The sequence below is a fragment of the Passer domesticus genome, chromosome 6, assembly GCF_036417665.1.
Source record: "Passer domesticus isolate bPasDom1 chromosome 6, bPasDom1.hap1, whole genome shotgun sequence".
In the NCBI taxonomy this organism is placed as follows: Eukaryota; Metazoa; Chordata; class Aves; order Passeriformes; family Passeridae; genus Passer; species Passer domesticus.
Window position 1 is genome coordinate 25954210 of NC_087479.1, and position 12562 is coordinate 25966771.

Below are 12562 nucleotides of genomic sequence, written 5' to 3' on the forward strand. Positions count from 1 at the left end.
AAGCACTATTTGTTTCTACTTACAAATATCTTCTATCTGAGATGTTTTCTGAAATATTCTGTTCCAAGTATCAGGCTTCTCTAGCATGCTTATTTTGTAAATCATGTCTCACAGCATGATCCTGGCCATCAGCTAAGAGAATTTGTTTTTCTGCTTGCTAGAAGCACTGGGAGGCAGGGAAAAATCCTCTCACTGGAACAGTTGTTTTTTATCTGCCTTCAAACTTTGCTAGTGTCTTGCAGTTTGACTTGCAGATTTCTCTGGCTGACTTGAGTGTAATACTTAGACTGAATGATAGATAACTTATTCTTGCAAGCTTCTGTGCAGTGTGGGATTTACTGACGATTCCTGGGTCTTACTAAAGCTGGTAATTGCTGCTTGTTTAACTTATGGTTGATTTGCACCCTCTTGGGAAAGCTAACATCCCTGAAAGTAACAGGGCAGAAGCTTTAGTTTTGATGATTTGCTTTTCATTTTCCAAGTTTTGTAGGGTTTAATTTATGACTGTTGACTAGACTACCAGAGCATTGGTCTTCATATGGTGGTGTGTAAGCGTGACTCCAAAGGCATGCATCTGGATATCAGATATGTTGTGTAAGGCAAACTCTTCTTTTTTTACCTTAGCAAAGGGGAGTGTTGCAGAAATTTTATGAGTGCTTACACTGGGAAGTTAAGCCAACCAACAGCCATTGTAGTAGATTTTATTGAAAAAGAAAAGGTTAGGTACATTCCTGCTCATTACTGCCTGCTATAGTAAGTTTAATTAGTTTAGGTTTGGAGATTGTTAATGAAGAGAGGAGTTGCTTCCAAAAATGGAGTGTGCTCTTCTGGACACAATAGCCAAAAGTGTAGGAAACATTTCTTACTAACACTTCACGTGCACACCTGGTAAGTGGTTTGATTATTGTTATTGAGCCTCTGGCTTTTGTAGCTGGACTGTGCACTAACCTGGCAGATACCAGTGCTCACAAATTAGCTAAATTAAGTCTGGGTCACGCATCTCCTGTTTCTTGTTTGCTTTAAATGAATCCAAAAGTACTGCTAACAGCTGGAATCCCTGCTGAGGCCAGCTTGATCTGCTCTGGAGCTGATCCAGCCATTGCTCTGATAAAGCTCGATATCATTTCAACAGTCTCTAGGAGGACCACAATGATTTCCCTTCATTGTTTAAGGTTTCATTCAAATACTTGCTGTGCCAGGAAAAAGGATATTTCACTTCTGCTTTTCTTCTTCTGCTGCTGCTACTAGAAAAATTTTTCTCTTTGCTTTTCTGAAAGTTAAGCTATAGTGTGGCCCATGCTTTAGGATTCTGTGGGAATTGTTCCACTTAATCTCCAGGGATGGAGTGTTGCAGTTGCAAAGGTGCACACTGTAAATAAATAAATTATGCATTTATGTTGGAGACAAAGCACATGTTCTAAGAGAACATATTATGTGGGGGAGGCCAGGAGAAACTCTGGCCTTTTGCCTAGATTTCCATAGTAAATAAAGCACCTAAATCCCTTTCAGGATTTGCCCTTCAGTCTGCTGTTCAGTAGCTTTTTGTTTGTGACATTAAAAACAGCAGTAATATTGGATTGATTTTTAGGCAGTTCAGTAATCTTGGAGTAATGTCTACTCTCCGAAGAGAGACTTAAGGCCACCATAATTTTGTGTTGTACATCGACTTCAAAACGAGGTGCTGTTGGTCAGCGAGGCTGTATTCCCGTCATGCCTGATCCCCCTGGGTGGTGAGCAGGGCTGTGCTGCGCTGGCCGGGCTGGTGCTGTGCTGCCCATGCCCTGGCAGCAGCTGTGCCGCACCCTGCTCCAGCACTGCCCTCCTCCCTGCCCCACGGTCGCAATCACTGCCCCCTCTCCTTGGTACTCTCAGGATGTGTTGGGTTTGCAGGGCAAGGCTATCGGGGCTTTTTTGTGAGAAGTTGCCAGAAGCTTCTCCAGGTCTGACAGAGCCAATGCCAGCCGGCTCCAAGTTGGACCCATTGCTGGCCAAGTGGAGAACCTGGGAGTGAAATTGAGCTTGGGAGGAAGGGAGGAGTAGGGGGAAGGTATCTTAAGGTTTGGTTTTATTTCTCACTATCTTACTCTGATTTGATTTGCAATAAATTAAATTAGTTTTGCCACGTCTAGTCTGTTCTGCCTGTGACAGTTACTGGTGGGTGATCTCTCCCTATCCTTATCAACCCATGAGCCTTTCATTACACTTTCTTTCCCTGCTCAGTTGAGGAGGGGAGTGATGGAGTGGCTTCAGGGACACCAGGGTCATGTTTCCCAGTGTAGGAAGATCCAGTTTTACAAAAGGTTACTATCTTAATTGTTAGACCTGATGCAGCTCACTGCCTGTGGGATGGGTGAAGGTTCACCTGCATGAGGTGCTGGTGATGTAACTGGGATGGGGGAATGCACAAACTGGGTTATCCTCACCAGTGAGGGCCCAGCTTCCTCAGACCAGTATTACATGGCAAGTACAGCTGACTTGTGGTTTCCACCAGACTTATGCCCTTAACGTGTTTTGAGCACTATGCTGTAGACTGGCCCTTACTGCCATTATCAGGCTGATAGTGAAGTGTAGTGCAGCTCTGGAGCCATTTGTAACTGCAGAATGACAATGGAGCAGATAGGCTCTACAGCAAGGCATCTACCTAACTGCTAGGTGTGATGGAAGAGGGCTTATTACTTGGAATTAAAAGTACTTGCTTTTGTTTAGCATAATGTCCTGACCCTGCTGGCCACTAGTCTCTAGGCACCTTTGGCCTGAGGTGTGGAGAGTGAGCCCTGGTGACTTACTGCTGCCTGCAGGTACTGCTCTGGTGCTTGTTGTGGGGAGGGAAGTTAATTCATACATCTCTGACTCCTGTGGATAGGTTTTCTTCTTGGTAGCAGAGGGTTCAAGGGATCCACTGTGCCGGCTGGCAGTAACTTCTGTGCTGGTGTTTGTTGGCACAGTAAAATTTCCTTGTTGATTAAACCAGCATGTGCGGTACTGTACCTGGTCATGTCCCTTGAGAACAGCATGCCTTTTGCATGTGCTTGGAAGAAGAAAACAAGAATTCTGGGGTTTCTAGATAACAGTTCTTAGTAAAGCCTATACTGTCAATTTCTATCAATTACATTATAAATTGTGCCTATCAGATCATTGGAGCAGGTCATGCACATGTTACACAGTCATATCCTCATTCTGTAGCACAGGCATGTCAAATACTGTTATATGTGAAGTTAGGGTTTTATTGTCTGAAAAGATGGAAAAGTAGATGGGTAAAAAACTGGATGGTTGGACTTGGAGGGTCATGGTCCATCAGACCTCTTATTACCTGGAGACTGCTACCAAATGGGGCACCACAGGGATCTGTCATGGGACCTGTTGTGTTAAACACCTTTATTTATCAGTAACCTGAAACAGATGGCAGAGTGTGCTCTTCAGCTGTGCAGAACATACCAATCTGAGAGGGACCAGTTGATGCCCTTGAGGGCAAGGCTGCCACTGGAAGGAAACCAGATAGACTGGGGAAACAGGCCAACAGGAACCTTATGAAATTAAACATGGGTAAATCTGACTCCTGCCACTGGGAAAGAGGAGCCCCTTGCAGAATTACAGGTTGGGGGCTGCCCAGAATTACAGGTTGCAGATCTGCTCTCCAGGGGAACCTGGAAACCCTCAGCTCATCGCGGTGGACAGTGAGCTGAACTTGGTCCTGTGCTGTGCTTCCTGCACAGCACACAGATTGAGGAGTGATAATTGCAGAAACCACATCTGAACACTATCTGCAGTTTTCCAACTTAATTTAGTCCATCATTTCCCATCAGTCTTGATGCTAATACTGACAAACAGTCTGGAGATGTCAGGGACTCGAGTGGGAACAAGACTGCTATTGCAACAGCTTTAGGGGTGGTCAGTATCACTGCCAAGTAGCCCTAGTAGTGAAGAGTGACTGAGAGAAAGATCTAGTGCTGTACCAGCAGTGTTACCTGCTCTTGCCTGCATTCTGCTTAGGCTGCTAATTAAGTCAACTAAGTTTAATATGTTTTTGCTGTAAAAACCTTTTAAGACCTGTTGATTGCCATGTGGTTTGAAGTAATTCATGTTAGGCTTATCTCATCATTCAAGGTGAAATTTAAACCATGAATTAAGCGATTGTATCAGCAAGTATGAAGATCAAAGAGAGAAATGCTCTGAAAGCATTTGGTTGGTTCTGTGGCTCAGTGCATGAAAACAAACATGCACTGCCCTGTGCAAACGCAGTACAAAGGAGCTGCACCTTTTTGCAGACTTTGCTCTATGGAGTTTTACCAACATCTCCTGGGGACCACTCACTTTGAGTTGCACACAGGAGTGTATATGACAATGCCTGGAAGATATGATTAGAGGAGCACGGTGGTAGTAAAGCATGACTTCCTGGGATTGCTTTCTACTTTCACTATGACTGGAAAATCTGTTTTGCAATGACTGCTTATCTGTAGAAACCCCAGCAAATTTCAGCTGAAACTGCCTCAAAGTCACGTAGCTTGTAATAAGCTGGTACCATGCATACTAGTGCTCTAGTTTCATTTTTTTCCCTTTTATTTTTGTGTATATATTGTGAATTATGAAGGGTATTTATTTTCCAGTTTTGAATTTCACACTGGCTGAGCAGTCCTGTGAAAGACATTTGTGCACAGATACCTTCAGGTGATGTCTGCTCTAGGTTTTGGATTCATCATTTGAAAAATATGAGCCAAACTGGTGGTGGGAGGATGCTTAGCAAATTAAAACTGAAGGTAGGCATCTTGTAGAGTTAACTGTTTTACAATCTGTATCTTTCAGGCCATGGTTGCTTGCTATCCTGGAAATGGAACTGGGTACGTTCGTCATGTGGACAATCCTAATGGTGACGGGCGCTGCATCACCTGTATTTATTATCTGAATAAGAACTGGGACTCCAAGGTGAGTAAGCCATGGGGTTGAGGCACAACAGGAAGGAAAATCTGCTTTGAAAACAGAACTTTGGAGCTGTCTGTTTCTGTTGAACTCTGATGAACTTCTGAGCTGCTGGTCCATTCTTCATCTCTTCTTTTTTTTTTCTGTCTGTTTCTGGCAATGCTTTGGAAGTAAGAATGTGAACTGTTTCCTTATCATCCTCTCTTCCATTCTACACACATACTGTTTTGTTGCTATAGGATAAAGCTATAAGCACTGGCCTGTATGCTCTTAACACTTTGTTTAGAGGAAAGAGCAGAAAAAGAAAATCAATTCACTACAGAATAAGTGGATTGTGGGAGCAGAGTAAAATGACAGCCCCAATTTGTGACTTTATCATTCTTGATACTTCAGGCTAACCTGCAGAAGAATATTCAGGCAGTTCCCTTTTCTTATTTATGAAGCAGTGGGGCTTAGGAAGAGGAACAAACATGGTTTGATTCCACCAGTGGGTCTCTTGACTGGATAGAACTCTTGTTTCTGCCTGTATTACTATAAAGCAGTTAAGTCAGCCTTGAATGTGCCATACCTTTAAATTAAAAACAAAAAAAGAGTTTGTAAAATTGCAGGATGTCTCTTTGCAAGTCTGTTGTCTTAATACACCACAAACTGTTCATGGGGGTTATTGCTTGAAAATTGTCCAGTGTTGTTTGGACTTTTTAGGCCAATATGCTCTTTAAGAACAGGTAAATACTGTGAACCCCAATAAGTGAGCTCAGATACAGAGGCAATGTGATTGAAAAATGCAGTGTTGCAGAAAAGCATATGACAGTGAAACATCTCAATGTAGTGAAATGAAGGAGGAAATGCAAATACCCAGTTTATTTTGTGCATTGCATCCTTATCCAAATAGTGAGGAGGCACCCAAGTGAGCACCAAGAAAAGCTAACTGAAATGCAGGACACTGATGGAGTTTATTATGTAGATGTGATGGTGATTTTATGTAAGTGTATGCTGGAGGACATGGAATATAAGAGTATGATCATACTGGGCTTTGCAACCATGTGGCTTTAAATCTGGCTTAATAGTTTCTCACTGAGGTCTGCATGTGGCATGGAGGTACCATGTCAGGTTGGTGCTGCACTGCACTCTGTGATGCAACATTAAAGTCTCCAAAGAGAGCTCTAACATCAGCAGGAGGAGGCAGGGCTCAAATTCATCTTTTGAAGTTTCTAGGGTGTGTGCAGATCACCAGACCTTTTTCCTGAAAACTGTGGCACATGGAAAGACAGAAATTATATGGTAGAGAAACCAGGCTGTGTTATGAGTAGGGAAAATGGTGGCTGGGATCTATAATGCATTTGAACAGTTTTACAAACCTAACAGTAAAACAGACTGCACTCTTCCTGAAGTGTAGAAGTTAACTCCTAAGTGATCAGGCACAGCGTCTGAAATACTGTAAGCAGTATCTAACAATTGTTGGGCAGAGAGCCTGATCTCAGACTGGTCAGGTAGAGCAGCTCTGTGGTGTTCACTGGTTCTAGAAGTGTGTCTGGAAGCTCAGAAGCTTCCCAGTGTTTGCTGCAGGGCTGGTGTTACCTTTATCTTGGCTCATTTGCTTTAGACAGAAGTTTAAGGTGAAACAATTACAAACTGGTAAAATCGAAGTGGCCAAGAGACACAGTAAGGTTTTCCAGTGTTGTCACGTAGGTGTCATGTTCATTATTAGACGTTTATTCCCTGTTTGTTAGGTGTGGAGGAGAGATAAAGAAGTTATTTTTCATGTGAATGTGTGGCTGTTTATATGTGCAAAAAACCAATCTTTCCTTTTCTTTCAGCTGCATGGTGGAATTCTTCGAATATTCCCAGAAGGAAAGTCCTATGTAGCAGATGTTGAGCCGATTTTTGACCGATTACTTTTTTTTTGGTCAGATCGAAGGAACCCACATGAAGTCCAGCCTTCTTATGCAACCAGGTAAGTAGCATATTTAATATTGGATTTTGGCTAGGAAAAAAACCAGAGCATCTCTTCTACCAGTATTTTTATCCAAAATTATGGCCATCATGTTTAAATAGATGTGCGTAAGAAATGGACAGATGTTGAGTGAATTTCCTGGTTTTGAATCATTGGGGGAATTTCTCATTAAGTAAGGAGGAGCAAGCTCGAATGATACATTTCCTCATGTGCTGGAAAAAAATGCCCTTAACCGTTGACAGGAGAAATCTTCCAAGCTGGGCATAGCTGTTTAGCTGGGAAGTGCTGGGTTATTCTTTTGCCCTTGTAACACTATAGGGATTGTGGGGGCTACCATCTGTCAGCAGGCTGTGAAAAGCTGATGTGATGCAGGGCAGCCCCCAAGCTGCCTACAGGCGTCCCAGAACAGAAAAACATGCAAAGGTCTGGAAGCTACTTTTGCCCTCTGTTACCAGGGGCTGTGCTCTCTTTTGTGCCTCCAGCAGAAATTCTCACCTATATTTCTATCTGACTTGTTAAAATATGCACTAAAATGCTATCTGTGTTTGCCTATAAAAATGTGTCATTTTCATTCTACTTTTTTAGTCTACTTATCCAGTTTTGGTTTTGCTTTCTCCATGAGCATAAAACTCCAGTGCTGTATTTTAATACAAAAAGTGGAAAGACATGCAAGATTTTTTTCTTTTAATAGATATGCCATGACCGTGTGGTATTTTGATGCTGAAGAAAGAGCAGAAGCCAAAAAGAAGTTCAGGAACTTAACCGGTATGATTTTTTTATAAATGTTCACTAGAAAGAATTTAATGCATTGTGATATTTCCAAAGTCAGAGACAGATCAGGAGTGGTTCTGTAGCTACAAGCATATTTAATGCATTTTTAGAAAGCTTTTTCTCCTGTTATTCCTAGTCAGTTATTTTATGCAAAGTGGAGAAGTTGTGACAGGAGATTCTAGGGCCTGGCCCTAGAATCCCAGAAGAACAAAATGGGGAGAATGGGAGAGACAGTTTCTGACTGGAGTCCCAAATGTCTGAGATTTTTTTCCTACCCTGGGTGGCTTCTCCAATCACAGGGAATCAGTTCTTCTTTTGTTATTTGGGAGGTATATTTTGCATCCTCCAAACCCTGTTTAGTACCCTGTTTGGACTTTCACAGATACTTTAATAATTGTGTTCTCTGAATGTTCGGAATTAATAGGGTCTTCTGTGTTAGTGAAGGGCAGAAGCCCACAAAGGTGACCCAGCTTTCTAATGGCAGCCACGCTGCATTGCTGCTGTAGTAATGGCATATGAGTCATGGACTGAGCTGTCCAGATGTGTTCCAGCACCCTACCTGGGACCATGATCTAAGGGTTGCTGTTCAGAGCATTTTGAGATCTGGTCTTCAGGGGCTGCCTCCTCAAAATACAGTGTGGAGAGCACTTGTCTTTTTAGATATGTGTGCAGCTGGGCAAAGTTGTAATTAGTCAAATGGTTTGCAGAACAGACTATTGTCATCTCTGTAGCTTGTATGCAAAGCAAATACTGGTTTCAACCTTAAAGAGGGTCATGAAAAAGGGGCCAATTGGTGGTGAGGGAAAAGTATCACTGATCTGGGGTCTCAGAGTTTATTGGGCTACTTAAGCATTACACGAGTCATCTTCAATTTGAACATGACAAATGTACAAGATCTTTATGTCACTGTCCATGTTAACATGCTGTGGTATCATGTAGCAGTTCAGTCCACATAGTGGATTCATGCCATGATTCTGAAATGGAAACTGTTGTCCATTGAAAACAAACCAACTCTTTTCTGTTTCTGTGTTTTCAGATGAATACGGTCAGAATCCCCTGGTTTAACCGCTTCTTGTTTTTTTTTCTTCTTTTTGATATAGATGCAAGGAAGAGAGAAGCACCTCTTAACGAAGACTAATCAACTGTTCATGAACTCTTTGTGAGGAAATAAGATCCCAAAGATGACTTCCATTTCCAGCAAATAAGGGCAAAACATTTTTATGCACAAGTATGCACTGGTTTTGTCTAGCACGTGCATCTTATGCTGATGGTACTTAAGGCAGCCTCCTGCCATGCTGCATCTGATAGAAGAAAGACTTGTTTGCTCTTTGCCTTTTGCTGGAAAAAATAACCAGGGATTAGGAAAAAATAGAAAAAGACTATGTGATACTCAAGCCTAGTGGTAGTGGCTCAGCCAATTGGCTTTTGATCACTTTTGTAACTAAGATAATGGTCATTGGAACTAGTGGTAAAAAACTGCGTCTTATTTGCACTTTATGGGGAAAAATGTTCTAGTTAAATGGGAAGAAGTCTTGCAAGTTTAAAATCAGTTGGCAGACTGCTGACAGGGACAGAGAGAGATTTCCCAGATATGGGAAATTAAATTGGATGTTTGTAGAGCATTTTATGGTTTGTCCCAAATGAACCTGTTGATGTATTGTTCATCATTTTGCTGTGCAGAACATTGGTTCAACTCTTCAGAAACATGACTTCCCGGATGTTTGTCTACACAGTCATTGCATTTTCTGGATTTTGTTTGCTCTTCAAGAGGCACATTCTAGCTCTGCAGCTGTACTGCCCTTTCTGTCCCAGGACCGAGGGGAAAGTAGTTATGTATCTGTTCACAACTTCATAAAACCATTTTTTTTTTCTGTTTTGAGCAGGCTGGGTTGTACATTTTCTATTTTCACAGTTTGGTAAAGCAGCTGTTTTCTCCCAAAAATCTGGTAAACTTGGAAGGCTTATGGCACACAATGCATTGGCCCTTAAGGCCAGTGTTATGTAGAGAAGTGTTTGCTTTGCAACTTCTCCATCTGCTATGTTCTGTGTGACATAGATATGAATCTGAAAGGGAAAGATATGTCTGGCAGTCTGACAAATATATGATAAATAATGGGTAACTTAGACTTAATTTTTATGCTGCATATTCTTAGTGAACACACTCGATTAATTTTGCGTGCATGTGTAATTTGTATGGAACTGCAATTCTGTTTCAGTTGATCTGTGATGGCAGGTAACTACTACTGCTGTGCCCAGGCTGTGAGATCAGAGTTGTTCAATGGGAAGGCACACATTTTTTTTCTCCATTAATTTTTTAGACTTACTAGACTCAATGAGTAACTGGTGACCTATTCCCAATCTGTCTACACTTCTACAACCAGCACTTACTATGCAGTTCAGCATAGCTCTTAAAGGAAGCTGGGGTCTGGCAGTGGATGTATTTATCACTCACACTAATTGTTCTCAACCTAATACACTCACTTGCATTAATTTTTATTTCATGCTGTCAGTGTGTATGTCAGACCCTATTGAATGTTCCAAACAGATGTCCCCTTCAGTGTCCCATATTTTCCTGTGCCCCTGCCCATGGTGGTGAAGGTGGTGTGTCTGGACCGCCGTCCCCTGCCCTGCTTCCCCACGCTCTGCTGTATTGTTGTGCTGTGATGGGCTGCACTTGAGCTAGGGAATGGAAAAGTAGTGTGCAGTGGCAGCTATTAAATGTCAGTGACAGACAGGTAACAGCTGCATAGGACAGAAAAGAAGAAACTTTCATGACATAAAAAATGATAATAGAAAATGGAGTATTTTTTAAAGCAGTTTTGTGTCTTAAAGAAAAGCTGAGCACCCTTCAGCCTGCCCACGAATGCTGAATGTAAATACAGCAGTGCTAAGAAACCCCTTATTCTCTCTGGCTTCTTCCAGAGATCCAGCTAAGGTCGTATAGGCCTGACCACTGTGCACCCTAAGAGAGGAGTATGAGGGAACATGTGTGACTAATATCCTTACAACTCAAGACTAGAAAAAGGCAAAGAACATGATAAATGTCCCTTAATGTTAGGAAAAACATTATTCTACTACAGTTGCTTCTAAGTAACACCAGAGACTTGAAGGAAACTTAGTGATAACTTGAAATTCTCATTCTGAAATGTTCATGTGGGAGGCGAAAGTGTTTGGGCTCTTCCTTGGGAGAGAGGTAATCCTTTGAAATATGAGAGGTGTTGGAAAAGACAGCATTATTATTTAAAGAAGGTGATGGAATACACCTATTCAAAGTTAATAATGGCATATAAATTTGAAACTCTTACATGATTTTAAAAGGAGGAAAATCAGAGCAGAGCAAATAGTGCTTTGCATCTAGAAACTGTAACCTTAAAAATGAACTATAAAGCATTGTTTAGTACACATCTTACTGGAGCCTGGAACAGTGGAAAAACAAATGTGGTGGAAGGGGAAAAGCTTTTTGTAAGGGCTGAAAAAGGAAGGTACTTCAGTTATCACTGTTGCTGCCACCAGGTTTCTGCTGTGGTCAGCAACATACATGGTGAATGGAACATGGAGCAGTATAGTTGCATTTATTGTAAATAAATACATATTTTCTTTTTTGTGACTATCTTCCTCATCTATATTACATATATAGAAGACAGAGCAATTATTCTGTGGCAGGGAGTGTTTTGCACTTATAATCAAGTGCAAAAAAAGTTGAGGGCTTGAGAGCTTGAAACCAATTCCTCAGTTCTCCCTTTCAGATCTCTACTCTGTTTCCAGTGGGATGATCTCCTTGAAGAAGCTGTAGTTTAGTTGGGGGTGGGTTGTGGGGGGCTGTTGGTCATGTGTGACATACACATGGGGAGGGTATTTCAAAGAGGCCTTTTCCTTGTGTTTTGTCTTCATAGCAAACTGTTTGAATCAAATGGCTAAACAGCACTTGTCAGCCAGTTGTGAAAAGGAATGCTTTCTCTAAGGTTTTTGAATCCTCCAAAATTGTAGGTTTTTTTTTTTTTTTAATCTTTAGGTAATGTGCCTTCATTGTTCATATCTGTGAAGATGTTTCATGCTGCATGTTGATGTCATGTCATGCAACTTTTTGATGGCTCTAACAAACGTGGTTGCCTTTTCAATTGCATTGGAATTGCAAAAAAGGGTGCAGAGCCACTAAGCTGCAATTCTCAACAGGAGGTTTTTGTTGTGTGGGGAGGAAAAAAGACCAGGAGACAGTGCTGAAAATCAAGAGACATTTTATTCTTAAACCTGTGAGCACTGGCCTTTTGAGCAAAGTAGCCTCTAATAAATCTTTTTCTCTAGATTACTTTTGGTTCTGTGAAGAATGACTTCTACGAAATAGTGTCTAAAAAGTTCCACTCTTTTTTCCCTTCTATTTTTAAGCAGTTTAAGTCCTGTGTGTTTTTTAAAATATTGGAATATGTTATATGTATTTTTTGTGGCAAAATAGCTGGCTCTAACACCACTTGCATCTAGAAGAAAATGTGTCTATTTGCAGGCAAATGACTAGTTCTACTTTGACTGTGATGTACTCCCAGCAGATATCTGAGAGTGAGTTATGACTACATCTTCTCTTGTCAGGTTGTATGCTGGTCAACAATGCTGGCACTTTGCATTGGATTCATATAGAAACCCTGGTAGTATTTTACCACACATCACATTTTATGTTCCTGTTACTATTAAAAAAATGTCACAGGAGTCAATAAACACTGGGTCATGTTAAGCACTGTCCTGTGCAAATGTCTTCAGTCTTGTGTCTCACTGTGGCCAGGGATGCAGGGGTGGGTGCAGTGCCATGCATCTGCAGGTAGGGTGGCACTGAAATCTGTATCCACGACTGTCTTCTGCTGTTGGAGAGCCCTTTTTTGTTGCCCTCAGCTTGGCACATTCCCTTGATCACTTCCTGCTATTTTGAAGTTATTT

The 12562-nt window shown here is 41.6% G+C and overlaps 1 protein-coding gene across 1 annotated transcript in view; it reads left to right on the forward strand.

Annotated features, from left to right (window-relative positions):
• The window catches only part of EGLN3 (egl-9 family hypoxia inducible factor 3), a 28313-nt gene extending 15951 nt beyond the window's left edge, over positions 1 to 12362 (forward strand). Inside the window, exons 2-5 of the mRNA XM_064423990.1 lie at positions 4801 to 4920; positions 6732 to 6868; positions 7560 to 7633; positions 8740 to 12362. Of these exons, the coding sequence (XP_064280060.1) occupies positions 4801 to 4920; positions 6732 to 6868; positions 7560 to 7633; positions 8740 to 8777 (369 nt within the window). The 3' untranslated portion in view covers positions 8778 to 12362. The remainder of the gene's footprint in view (positions 1 to 4800; positions 4921 to 6731; positions 6869 to 7559; positions 7634 to 8739) is intronic.
• The last annotated feature ends 200 nt before the right edge of the window (positions 12363 to 12562 follow it).